General features: G+C 34.2%; 1 protein-coding gene across 1 annotated transcript in view; it reads right to left on the reverse strand.

The window, feature by feature from the left end:
* The window catches only part of TMPRSS15 (transmembrane serine protease 15), a 113511-nt gene that overhangs the window by 56553 nt on the left and 43134 nt on the right, over positions 1 to 13824 (reverse strand). The window contains exons 12-14 of the mRNA XM_035017512.1: positions 9552 to 9657; positions 9107 to 9257; positions 5642 to 5777 (exon numbers count right to left, since the gene is read on the reverse strand). Of these exons, the coding sequence (XP_034873403.1) occupies positions 5642 to 5777; positions 9107 to 9257; positions 9552 to 9657 (393 nt within the window). The remainder of the gene's footprint in view (positions 1 to 5641; positions 5778 to 9106; positions 9258 to 9551; positions 9658 to 13824) is intronic.

Raw genomic sequence — 13824 nt, forward strand, 5'->3', positions numbered from 1 at the left:
GATTTTCAATACACACTTGTGGATTTGGTAATTACTTTTATTATTTCAATTTTAAATGGACAATATGAGCATTGGAGGCATTCAGTTACTTGCTAATGCCGTGCACATCCATTTAGTGTCAAAGTCAAGACTTCAATTGAGTTCGTCTCAAGTTTCTCCCTCAATATGTCTTCCTATTAGGTTAATTAAACTCTGCATCATTTCCACCGTCTGGTGTAAGCCCTAGACAGGGTTTAGACTGTGTCTCAGTAAGTGCCACTTGATGGTATGTGACATACTCTTGTTAGGTATAGACAAAGAGAAGGAGAGCAGAAGGGAACAAAATGGAAAGTACTAACAAGTAAGGTCAATGATGGATAGATTTAGAAGGCAGCAGGCCCTATACATAGGGTGCTAAAGAAGGTATTTTAACCAAAGAAACAGTGATAAGGGGGACGAAGGGCAGGTTCTCCACTGGAAAGGGTGAAGGTAAGGCCAGAGAACTGTATGATCTTATCTCTGAGGTCAATACTCTCCTTGATTACATGACTAATTGCCTGGGAAAGATTTCTGAAGAAGTATCTACTACAATCCCTCAACTCCCAACTCCCACTTACACACAATTCATTTAATTTTAGTAACTCTTAGTGTCATGAATTTCTCCCTTCAAATCTCTGGGAAATTAACCGGGAAGTATAAAAACTCTGCAGGGGCAAAACGAACATTGCACATTGCAGATTAGAGAAAACCAGTTCTTCTATTTCACTAGTTTAGATGTGGCCAGTGTGGCCAGTGGATTTGTTTTCGTTTTGTTGTTGATTTTTAAGCCATTATTCTTATTTTCTCTTCAAGGAATAGGAAAATCTCAAAACTGTCTTCTCCTAATAAATAGCTGACATTTTGGAGAATGTACTGAATTTTCACATGATTGAACACAACAGTACGTTATATTATATGTAGATGAGTAGGTAGGACTTTAATAAATACACACCTAGGACAAAAATGTTGTCAAATGTAATTGTTAAGCCTGTCAAGACAGTTCACTTAGCATTTCTCCACTAAATAGGAGTCTTAGAAAATTCATTCTTCTGAAATACTTAAGAATTACTTTTTTGAAATGAATCTCAGATATAATTTCATGTCAAATAACTGACCAGTAAGATATCTCTGATCCTTGGCCTGATAAGATATATCAGTTACGCTCTGTATATAAACGGTGGTAATGAATTGGAAAAAGCACTTTCAGCCATTCTAAATATGAAGACACAAATTATTTTAATGGTGGTGTTGCTTTAGTAGAGATATAGCATATGCTTCTTAATAGAGGGGCCAAAGTACATAAAATGTACTTCTGAGTACCACAGTCATACTGTATCATTAGATAAACGCTCTCCACCCAGAGAATGAGAGTTAAGTAGTCTGTCTGGTCCTGGGAACTCTATTCACTTAGAGTAGTGAAACTTTTTCATTTTTCTTTTTCTTGAAGCTGTTCTCTCAAAGATTTGTATTCTGATTAATTCCTTACTATGCCAGCAGGGATTTTCACTACATACAATATGTAAATAGCATGCAGTATTTTGCAAAGTGGTTGTCAAGGATAGATATTTTCTCTGAGGCATGTCATTTTTAATCCATGCTTAAGCCTCTGATGTTCATGAGATATGTGTCAATGTGAGGTGAAAAAGAGAAGAGCCCAGCTCCCACTTACAATAAGAGGGTTCAAATGAAAGGTATTTGTGGCAAAACAATAGGTGTACCTTGAGAAATAGTATCTTTCATTGATGCTTGAATATTGTTAAAATCAGCATTATTTTTCATCATCATACTAATAGATAAGTCCTACCCTATTACAGATAACATTTTAAAAATTCAAGTTGTAGTATAAAATGGAATATCCCATGAAAATTTTGTGTTCAGTTTATCAAAATTTATGTTCCATTCACAGGTTCTAGTGACCAGCCATGATACTAATATTTACCTTAAATTTATGACAATGATGTTCAAATTTTCATTCCTTATACTCTACATTTTATTTGTAATGAATAGCAATCTAGCCAGCAAACAGGCTATTAGTTTTAAAGCAAAAAGATAAAAACAAAAAGGAATAGACAAAAACATACTGACAAAAGAGCATATGAGTGCACTTAAAATGGAATTTTCTAGGGATTTAAATATCAAGTCACACTAATGATACATAAGGCAAGCAGCTCTGAAAGAATATAGCCATCATATAAGACAAGTAAATAGGTACTAATTCATTTCTATACGAAGAACTAAAGTTAGATTATTTAGCTCAAAATATAATGTCCTGTCTGTGAAATTTTCCAAATTAACATAGATTTTGTCTTTGGAAATGGAAAATGGCCTAAATAATGGCCAAATAGAGAAAAATTGTGGAAATAAAGAGTGACTTAAAATATCTAGAACTATAGTTTGTATTTTTTTTTCTTACATATTTTTAACAGCCACAGAAATAAGTTAGGGGCCTGAAGTGTGGATTCCTTTTTATATATACCTATTCTATTTAGTAGGTATCTTGTCATCAATCACCCAAATTGTGTTGCAAATTAACATAATATTTGTGTAAATGGAATGTTTACTTTTTAAAAGTGTTCTCCATACAATCCCCACATTTAAATTATTTGTGTTAATGCCATAAGGCAACAACTGTAGAGCTAATGCAGCAGTAAGTGATTGAAGTCACAGAATGGAAGAATCCCTATAGTTATGAAAACTGAAATTAACATTTCCCCAAACTAGGCACAATGTGAATCCCTAGGAACAAGGGAGGAATTTTGTTAGTCAGCTACTGGTCTGGGATTATTTTCTTATTTAAATGCTCTGTAAGAGCCAAAGAAAGGCTATTAGCCAGTCAGCCATGGTTTCCTTTTATTTCTGCTTAAACAAATCAGTGATCTGGAACCAGAAAAGCTCTGCTCAAATAAGAATTTCACTGAACCAATTGCAAATGGCATTAGAATGAAATTGTTCAGAACGTGTTTGATGGTAATTAACATTTTCTGCTGTGCTAAATATTGCCCTGAAGTGAGCCATTTGGAAACTGGAACAAATATGCTTTGGGCAAATTCTAAAGTTTATACTTTAAAATCAGATAGGTTATTCTACCGTTATAATTTCCCTATTGTTAAAATATGTAGAGATATCATGCTTCCTTGACATTGAAGTGTTATTTTTTTCCCCCTTTTTGACTAGAATAGCTATGAGGACTGTATAGGTTATATAGTTCAAATTTTAATATGGGAAATTATATTAAAGTTTTATTTGTATGTATGATATTATGTACAGAAGTTATTTCACATCTTCTATTTCAGATAATGGTGAGATTGTTATTTTAAAAATATCAAGCCTATGAAACTGTTACTTCTACTAGAAAATCTTGCTTCTTGACCACTTATTGATGAATAGAGGAACACACTGGCAGAAAGGATTATGAAAATTGTTTTACATGATTGAAATGTCAAAATAGCAAGATGTTTCTAGTATTTGGTATCCATAGGAATTATTTATCAAACCAGTAATAACTTTAGTAATTAGACTATTTCTTAATGTTTTTTTTGCATGAGAATGTTTTATATGATCGACAGGTACGGTATGGGGCACCCACACAAAATGAAGTGAAGCAATTATTTTTAAACAATGCCAGATGGCCCAAATTATTGCATTCATGTGGGTTTTGCTACATCCCATCCCTTCCTTCATTTCCAAAATTTAGTTCTGGTAACAAAATTTTGTTTGACAAAAATGTTTTTATCACCAAAACAAAATTACAGCCAACATAAAAAGAGAGAGAGACTTAGTTCATATCTACTAATATTTTTTGATTATCTATTTCTGTGATGTTAGGAAGCACCAGACACTGGTGAAGCAAAGGTGAATGAGAACCAGAGTTTGGTGTCATGACACTCACTTTTTGCCTCAATTTTGTGGCCAATATATGTGAGAAGGCATGCTACTTTTCTGCTTTTGTTTCAATTTTATGAGTGTCCTACTGTCTCTTAATGTTTCCTTAAAGCTTTCTCCAGTTCATACTTTCTTCTCAAAAGTCTATCACTTACTTTTCTCATTTACTACTTTTAGGGGCACATAATTATGTATTGCCTTAAGTATTTCTTTACATGGATTATATTTATTTATTTTTTCCATGCATTGGTTATTGCTACATATTATATTTCTTGTGCAGTGCTTTGTACGTAGTAGCTATTTATAAAATTTGAATGAATGTTTGAAATATTGAGGAATTTATGTATAACCCATACAAACATCTAACCATGTTAATACAAAAGACGTTACGTGGTGCTCGCTTTGGCAGCACATATACAAAAGACGTTACGTGTAAACTAGCCTTTTGGTAGAATGTAAGTGCACATTCAATATGGTGGCATGGAACCAGTATGGCAATGTAATTACTATCCTCATCTTAATGGCAGCTCACTTGTTATCCATTCTCAAACACCAGTCATTTATCTTTAGAGCTTTTGAATTGTTAAAAACCCAAATCTGAAAAGTCTGCTTTCTTTTTTTTTTTTTTTTTTAACTTAAAGATTGACAGCAGGAAAATTTATAGTTTTAGAAGTAAAGTCAAATTTAGGTATGTTCTCCACGTTGATTTGCTGATGTGATTATGGGAAGAGTTTTAAGTGCACTTGGAAGGAAATGAAAAATGGAAAAAGTGCTGTGTTTGGGGGCTCAGATCCATGGCAGAACAAAAACATCCATGAAGTATGACATAAGCAAAGCTGTAGAACAAGATCAGTTTCCAACTGCCATAATCCAAAGATAAAAGGGATTTTTTTTTTTTACATCAAAACTACAGTGCAGTGAAGACATTCCAGTAGGGGCAAAATATATGTTTGATATAATTTATCATTATATGGTTTTTTTCCTGTCAAATCCCATAGTTGGAAAATGGTATGAAGTTATTGTCTTCTTTGACATTTTAAGATGGGTAGGAATGCCCCTTTTTCCTCTGAAATGTCAGTTTCCAATTTCACTTAAGAGCACAGGTAGATATAGACTCCATTTTGTTCTTTTGTGTTAAAAGACTCCAAAGGACATGGGAAATCCTGGACACTGCTCAGCTGCAACACGTTAGTGGCTCCATGAAGGGAGCACATTGCAGGGCCTTACAAAGGCACCATTTCTGGATAAAAAAAAAAATTTGTGATCTTGGTCTGTATAGTCAAAAATCCAGGCCCAGTAATTATTATTAAATTATTCTGAAAATAGGCTGGGTGCATCTCAAGTTTAACCAAACTCCTCTTTGATCTTAACATCATTCTTTAAGAAAACCATGAGAATCTTAAGGCTTCTTCCCAAAAATCTGTCCGCCTGCCACACGGCCAATGCAGCATTAGTTTGTATTCTAGTGAAAACAAAATGGAAGTCAGCACCTTTGTTATTTAAAAAAATAAAAATATACTAAAATTATTATAAATATGATGCATAACAAAGTACTGAGTGATTTCCTTGTGAGTGTATATATAACATAATATTTTGCTAGCTTCCATTTTATTTATATTTTGGAGTCTTCAATTTTTAGTGAAAAAATAACATTAGGCTGAGATAATTTAAAAAGCCAAAAGAACATCTACTTGAAAATATTAATGCTTTAATTGGTAAAATACATGTTATAGTTACTTACTAGGAAGTTCTGGTGGAGGAGTTGGGACCAAAGTTGGTTCTGGATAAAGACTCACATTGCAAATCCCATATGTTAGGCTAATGTCGTCCAATGCTACATCACTCAGGATCTGGTTTTTAAAAGCATTAAAAGCAACCTGCAATTCAGAGAGAGATATGAAATCATTCTACTCTAATCTTCCCTGATTTGATTCTTCTTGTGGCCCAATATTTGCTGGGGCATCAGTATTACCAACTCCAAATATAAAAGGGCAAATTCCTATACAGTGAAATATTGATAGATCCTGCTTTTTATACTCCTTCTGCTGAGCCCACCTCCCTACTTATGTGTTCATACTAATCTAAATTTTCACTAGTGTCTTCCTTCTGAGTTAGGCAATATTGCCACACTTTCTCTATGTCTCTGTCTCTGTCTCTCTCATGATTTGTCATACTCTATTGTACTCTGTCATGCATCCACATTTTCTGGCAAGGGACAGCAATCTTCTCACAGATTCCTTCCCTCAACAATTTTAGAAATCCAGGTAGCTGTCTGCCTTCTTATAACATAAGGGCCCTAAAGAGAAGTTACACCTACTAGATAATTTAAATGGGAAAAGAAAGGGACAAGAGAAAATATGAGTATAATATGATAATTCAAGGCCAGCTAGTACTGGTCATAGTTCACCCAGGAAGCTGGTGTGGGATACTGTGTGAGGGTAATACCTAGAGGACACAGACCCAGACTTGGAAGAAAGTTTCAGTGGTCAGATGAAACCTATTAGGTTCTTAAGGACAGTGGGTATTTTAGCTGGACTTTCCTGGATCCTCTCTTGTGTAGGAAAGACATAAACAGAATACCCGTGATACATTAATTGCTCTGCTAGGCACATTGTATACATTATCTCATTTAATTTTTTCAATGCTATTGTAGAGTCATCCATTCACTCATTTGTTCATTCTTTTCACCTTCTTCACGCTAGGCACAATTCCAAATAAGGGTTATTTTCTCCCTTTCATTTACATGCAAGCTGAATTTCAAAGAAACTGAAGTGACTTAAGATTTCATGACAAAGTGGCAAAGCCAAGGTGCAAATATTTGTAGAACTCCATGCTCTCATTCTGCCTGATAAGCTAACCTTGAAAAAGTGGATCCAGTTATATTGCTTAAAAAAAAAATGCTCAGTGAGTTGACCCAGATTGGCCACTGCAATATAGTAGTCCCCCATTATCTGAGGTTTCACTTTCTGCGATTTCAGATCCTCACTGTCAGCTGGGTTCTGAATCAGACGATTCTTCTTCAGGTATTGTCAGAACGTCAGTAGTAGCCTAAGGCCATGTCACAGTGCCTATAACATTCACCTCACTTCATCTCATCACGTGGGAATTTTGTCATTTCACATCATTATAAGAAGGGTGAGTACAATACAATGAGTTATTTTGAGAGAGAGACCAGATTCACATAACTTCTGTTACAGTATATTATTATAATTGTTCTATTTTATTATTATTCTTGTCAATCTTTTACTGAGCCTAAGTAATAAATTAAATGTTACCATAGGTATGTATGTATGTATAGAAAAAAAACCCCCATGGTATATATAGGGTTCAGTAGTATCTATGGTATCCATGGGGGTCTTGGAACATATACCCTATGGACAAGGGGGACTACTGTACTTATTTCTCTGCTCTGCCATTTCTTTGTTCCCCTGATATTCCATTTTCCTTTATCCTTCCCTGAATTATCAGAAAACAAAGTTGGAGAAGAAAACTTCACAGAAAAAAAAAAAAAAGACTCAGAAGAAAAAAAAGAAAGAAAAAGGGAAGGAAGGAAAGAAAGATGGAAAGAATGTAGATGAAGGTGCTTGTTTTCTGCCTCCTTCCACAAAGTCATGGGGAAAAACTAAAGCCTTCCCTATGACTATGTCTGTCCAAATGTATACCTTCTGAAAGTTACACTCTCTTGTCTGAAATGAACTGATTAAAACACTGTTAATTTGGTTGAACTATTAGCCTGTGTTATCCTGTATTTTAATTGCAAACACCCTTAGGAAGAGAACACATTAAGCTGTTATCTGAAAAATTAATTCACCTTAATGTGAAATAAATGATCAGAGACATCCCAATGATACAGCTCATGGAATTTGTTTCTAAATACATAGATTAAGTCAAAGTGGGGCAGGGAGGATGGATACCGATGGGTGTGGATGTTCTAATGGGAAAAGACAGTTCCTTAGAAAAGTGCAGGGTTGATGTAGGTGGTGTTTGTGAAAAGCTGGAAGTCCTAGGTGAGCAGGGGACATAGGAAGACATGATTGGCATGTGCTAGAAAGTTGCTGAAGAAAGCTGTAATATCCCACAAAGTTTCTTTGGATCTTATGGATCATTATAAGTAGTACTTTCATGTAGTAAATTTTTCCTCAATAAGTGGTTTTATTTTTTTAAGGATTTTATTTATGTATTTGAGAGAAGAAGATAGCAAGAGAGAGCACAAGAGGGGTGGAGGGGTACAGGGAGGGGGAGAAGCAGGTTCCCTGCTGAACAGGGAGCCTGATGTGGGCCTTGATCCCAGGACCCTGGGATCACAACCCCAGCTGAAGGCAGATGCTCAATGACTGAGGCACCCAGGTGCCCCTCAATAAGTGTATTGTTTTTTTAAATTTAATTTTATTATGTTATGTTAATCACCATACATTACATCATTAGTTTTTGATGTAGTGTTCCATGATTCACTGTTTTCATATAACACCCAGTGCTCCATGCAGAATGTGCCCTCTTTAATACCCATCACCAGGCTAACCCATCCTCCCATCCCCCTCCCCTCTAGAACCCTCAATTTGTTTCTCAGAGTCCATAGTCTCTCATGGTTCGTCTCCCCCTCCGATCTCCACCCCCTTCATTTTTTCCTTCCTACTATCTTCTTCTTCTTCTTTTTTTTTCTTAACATATAATGTATTATTTGTTTCAGAGATACAGGTCTGTGATTCAAGAGTCTTACACAATTCACAGCGTGAGCGCCGTGAATTGAATAAGTGGTTTTTAAATAAGTTAGTGAATAAATGAAAATAAGGGCACTCAGAGGTGTTTTTTTTTTTTTTTTTGGTTGTTGTTGTTTGTTTTTTTTTGAGAGAGAGAGAGACAATGCAAGAGAGAGAGAGCACACATGGGGGTGGGGGTGAGAAGGGGCAAGGGGAGAGGGAGAATCTTAAGCAGATTCCACACCCAGTGTGTTGCCCAAGATGGGGCTTGATCTCCTGACCCCGAGATCACAACCTGAGCTGAAATCAAAAGTTGGATGCTTAACCAACTGAGCCACCCAGGTCCCCCAAATTCAGAGATTTTTTAAAAAAGGGATTAAGAAAGTAAAGAAAATGACTTGGCTATATTCAGAAAATAATTTTTTTTATCATATTATCTTAAACTATAATTGTATCACCATTTTTAGAACACAAACACAGGATTATAAGTTACAAGGTATCTTGCCAACCTTAAATTCCACTGTTTCATTTAATGTTACTTGTCCATAATTCCAATTTTCTCCATAATTTCCTTTCTTTTGGAAAACTGTCTTCTCCATATTTTGGTCACTGCTGATATTAATGCTTAATTTATAGACATTTTCACCATACATATAATACCTAGTTTGGAAACAAGCACAAATGATTGGATTTCTACAATATTAGAATAAATGCAATCTAGGGTTCTTCTAAATCCTTTACTTTCTCCGGAATATTTCCTTTTTCCTTGAGTGAGGGAGTTGCTAGGAAAGGGGTGGGGGAGTCTTCCAGCATTTTGTTACTTTATCAATTGGAAAAATAATAGCAAATCCATTAAAACTTGGGATGTCTTCGTGAAATCGTGAGCCTGGCAATGTGGCAAAGGCAATGGTACTCATTAAATAAGGAGGTATTTAACATGTGTCTATGACATACCAGAAGCTGAGGCAGACTGGTTCTAAAGTGGGGTCTAAAGGGAGGCTTAAGAGTCCTACTCTTTCTCGTCTCCCTCCTGGTCCAGTCGGGGTGGAAATGTAAAATCCTGTAAAAACAACAAAAGAAGTATTTACTTCACTTAACCGTCAGCCATTTCATTATGTGAGGTATAGCATGTTATAAGTAGAAAGGAACAACTTTAAGGTGAAAATATAAGGAGGAGAAAAGGAAGGTAGATGTGAACCCAGAAGGCACTGTCTCTGCCATAATAAATTATTATTTAGGAAAATCACTTCTCAACTCTGGACCTCCCGATTTATAAAACAAGAGCCTTGAACTGGAGCATTGCTAAGGGTATATCAAACTCTGACTTTTTATGAGTCCACATGATTATTTTATCATATTATTGTAGCCAGATACCACTTTAATTCCCATTTACTAGATGTTTTTATCAATTCACTTCTTCAGAGACAATGATCACACAAGAGTATTTAGATATGCTGGTGGACTAACTCATGATATATGCAAGTATTTAAGCACAGATTTGAAGGTAATTTTAAGAGTTTCAAAGATCAGTTTTTTATTCCATTGACTATACTGCATTTCTCTATATAAGAAGTTACCTGATTTTATAATGGTTTCATCTTCCATATTCCTTTGAATGATAGCTAATCAGATCACAAAAGAACAGGAAGCATGCTAATCTACATGAAGCTTTCTATAATAGCTCAAGCCACTGCATAAAGTGCTTTCTGGTCCAGAATTCATTATTCCAACCAATGATTTGAGTCATTTGAAGTGTGGGAAGAATTGCTAGAGTGAGATAATCTTGAACATTTTCTTAGAGAAATTTAATTTTTTAATTCTTAGCTTGCTGCTTATATATTATGACAGAAAGCAGGAATCATATAACAAAATGTTATGAAGCAAAGGAAATATTGGTTAAATCTGATTTATAATTTCTAAATCCGATTTCTAATAAGTGTAGTTTTTTATGAAATGTTGAAATTTAGTGTTTATTTGAAATCAAGCATCTTCTCTCTTGTGCTTTCTAACAGAAATTTTTATAGGCAATGCTGTATAAAACTCAAACTTGGGGTGCCTGGGTGGCTCAGTCATTAAGCGTCTGCCTTTGGCTCGGGTCATGATCCCAGGGTCCTGGGATCGAGTCCTGCATCAGGCTCCCTGCTCAGTGGGGAGCCTGCTTTTCCCTCTCCCTCTGCCACTCCCCTCTTCTTGTGCTCTCTCTCACGGTCTCTCTCTCTCATCAAATGGATAAATAAAATCTTTAAAAAAAAAACAAACAAAAAAGTAAAACTCATTCATTTACAACATGCAGAGTAAGGATAAGATATGAAGAAAAATACTAGTAAAACTGCCAATAGATATATCAGTTTATATTGAGATTGGTAAGGCAAAAAAAAACAAAAACAAAAAACCTCAGAATGAATATTTTATCAAGGTGAAATCATGGTCAAATATACTAATAAATATACATACACTAGATTTAAGTTATAAAATGTAAAATGGAAATGAATGCATGTTTAACATTTTATATTAACACATTACTTATACTTTATATAATGCTATGGCATTTCATGAGTACTTATTTTTAGCTCTATAGTTAGTGCTCAGTTACTCAACCTAACAAAAAATGTAGCATAGATACAGAGGGGATGATCCAGAATCTACCCTTTAAATGCTGAATTCCAAATCCCTTTTGAGTTGACATTAATTTTAGTTGATTAGAATGTAGTTGGGGAGGAAATAATTAAAATTCCATTGAATGCCATGAATAAATAATGAAATGGCTAACCTGTTCAGAAATATTTCTAGTTAGCAGCATTATACAACATAAAAACTATTTATGTTTGCCCATGTTCAGTTAGTTATATTTAGAAATAGTTTTAATCTAATGTTTACTCATTAAGCAGTAATATTATATATGGGATTTTATGATGCTATGAGTTTTGTATCATTGTTCAGATAAAATGTAATTATGTGGACCATAGTACTTTATGAATTTTCCATAAATAAATTTTTAAAAGCACAATATATTAAATATCACATAGCATTGCACATTTTGGAATAAAAAATAAAATACATTAATAGTAATATAATAAAATAAAAATTAATAAAATAATAAATAATACGTTAACAATTTCTGTGATATCAGTTAAATTCCTTACTTAACAAATTAGAAGATGGAGGAAATTCTTCATAAAATTATGAATTTTAAAAATAGAGTATTGCTTACATAAAAATTTACTTAGTCTACCTAATTGTCCTTAAATTTCATCTATAGCATTTGCCTGTGGGGGCCACTTGACCTCTATTTAATGTCTGTCAGATATAGCAGGAATCATTGTGTTTAAGGCAGCCCATTCCATTTCAACACAATTAGAAACTCTTTTTTTTTAAGAGTAAGTTATTATGTGCTTATTTTTTTTCTAATTTTGCTCCTGGGCTCATTAAGGATAAATGAATTTATGTTAACTCTACAAATATTTAAAGGCTACTATTTTGCCTTTTGTAAGACTTCTCAAGATAATCCATCCTTTTTGCCTTCAATAATTTAATATGGCAGAATTTCAATTGCTTCTCCATTTGATAAGCTCTCAATTAGCTGTACAACCAGTTGGTTCCACTCAGAGTATGGAAACCAGAAGTTCACACAATATTTCTGTTGGAGTATCTTACCAGGTGGATATCCTAAAACTTGGGACTGTGATTTAAGTTATAGCATTGACACTATTTATTTCCAAGTGTATGTCATTCATAGTTCTCCAACTCTGTATGAAAATTCTTCATCTCCAACATTCTTGCTCAGTAATGCCTCTTTCTGCACAATCTAACTGATCCCTTATTCAACACCTTTTACCATCTCCTTATTTCCTGCTAAACAAACATAAATTTACTCTGAAGTTTGAGGCTTCTGTACTATGTATGACTTCAATGTCATTTTCTAGCCATAGCTCTTATAATTCATCTATTTATATGCAACACTTCTACAATATTAGATTATTTTAATTTGCTCAACACCCAGAAATTTTATGACTCTACTTCTCTTTACAATTGTACATGTCAAAATCCTACTAATTTTTTGAAGTCATTAAATCAAATTGCCATCTCCTTTAGAAAGCTCCTCTTGGTGCTCCCAGTTACATGGGACCACTCCTTGTGAGTTCTGGGTTGCATGTGTACTTCCCTGATGTTACTCAGTCTGTTCTATTACGTATTATATTCATGTTCACATGTGACTTTTAAAACAGACTTTGGGAAAAGAGTGACACTTAGTTCATTTTTGAATTCTCAATATGGATTAGCTGAATGTTGCTTAATTTATTCTTGTTACATCAATTTGACTTGCCTTTTTATTTGAAATTTATTAAAGTAATACACAAAAGGAATGGTTAAACAGATATTTTTTATAACCACATGGGAATTTCTATGGTCAAATGATAATTTCTTTTAAAGTCCTACAAATTTCTTGAAATGTCTTTGAGAACTCTTGGAATTAACCTCAGAGTCAGCCTAAAACTCAGAAGATTGATTTTATTTTGTTAATTTAAGCATACAGTGAACCTCTTTCTTGAGCCTTAGGTTTTTCTTACAACTTCTTTCTATCCCTTTTTCTTTTTATTTCTCCATGAAACAAACCTAACCTTTCACATCCAACACTTCAGTTAAGGAGAAAAAGTGTTGGACATGTGCTGAAGTGATACAGAGACAGCAGCAACTGGAGAGGCAGTAAAACTTTGTGGAAAGTTGGAGATTCCTCTCACAAAGAAAATAGGTTGATATAAACCATTTTGTGGGTAGTGAGTGCCTACGTAAAATTAACTGAACCCAGCAGATAAATATTGCAAGTGTTAGATTACAGAATGTTTCAAGTCCATCTATATTAGAAAGTAGTATCATTTCCTAAAATTCAACATCACAGGAAAGATAAGGGAATAAAGACAATATTACTTTGAAAACACAAAAATCATACTTATTTTAGAAAAAAAAAGATCTATGCTAAATGAAATGCAACTATCTAAAAGACTTAATATACTTTTGAAAATTGAGCAATGTAACTACTTTTCTCCCAGCCTACCACTTAAAAGAGCACCACAGCCAATTTGTGTCTGTTGAATGCTTTTGCATCATGAAAAGAAAATAGTTATAATACCTAACATTTATATAACACTTGTTGTGTGCCAGGCATTTTCTTTTTCTCTCTCTCTTTCTTTCTTTCTTTCTTTCTTTCTTTCTTTCTTTCTTTCTTTCT

Source organism: Mirounga leonina, unplaced genomic scaffold, assembly GCF_011800145.1.
Source record: "Mirounga leonina isolate KUSES-001 unplaced genomic scaffold, KU_Mleo_1.0 Mir_172, whole genome shotgun sequence".
In the NCBI taxonomy this organism is placed as follows: Eukaryota; Metazoa; Chordata; class Mammalia; order Carnivora; family Phocidae; genus Mirounga; species Mirounga leonina.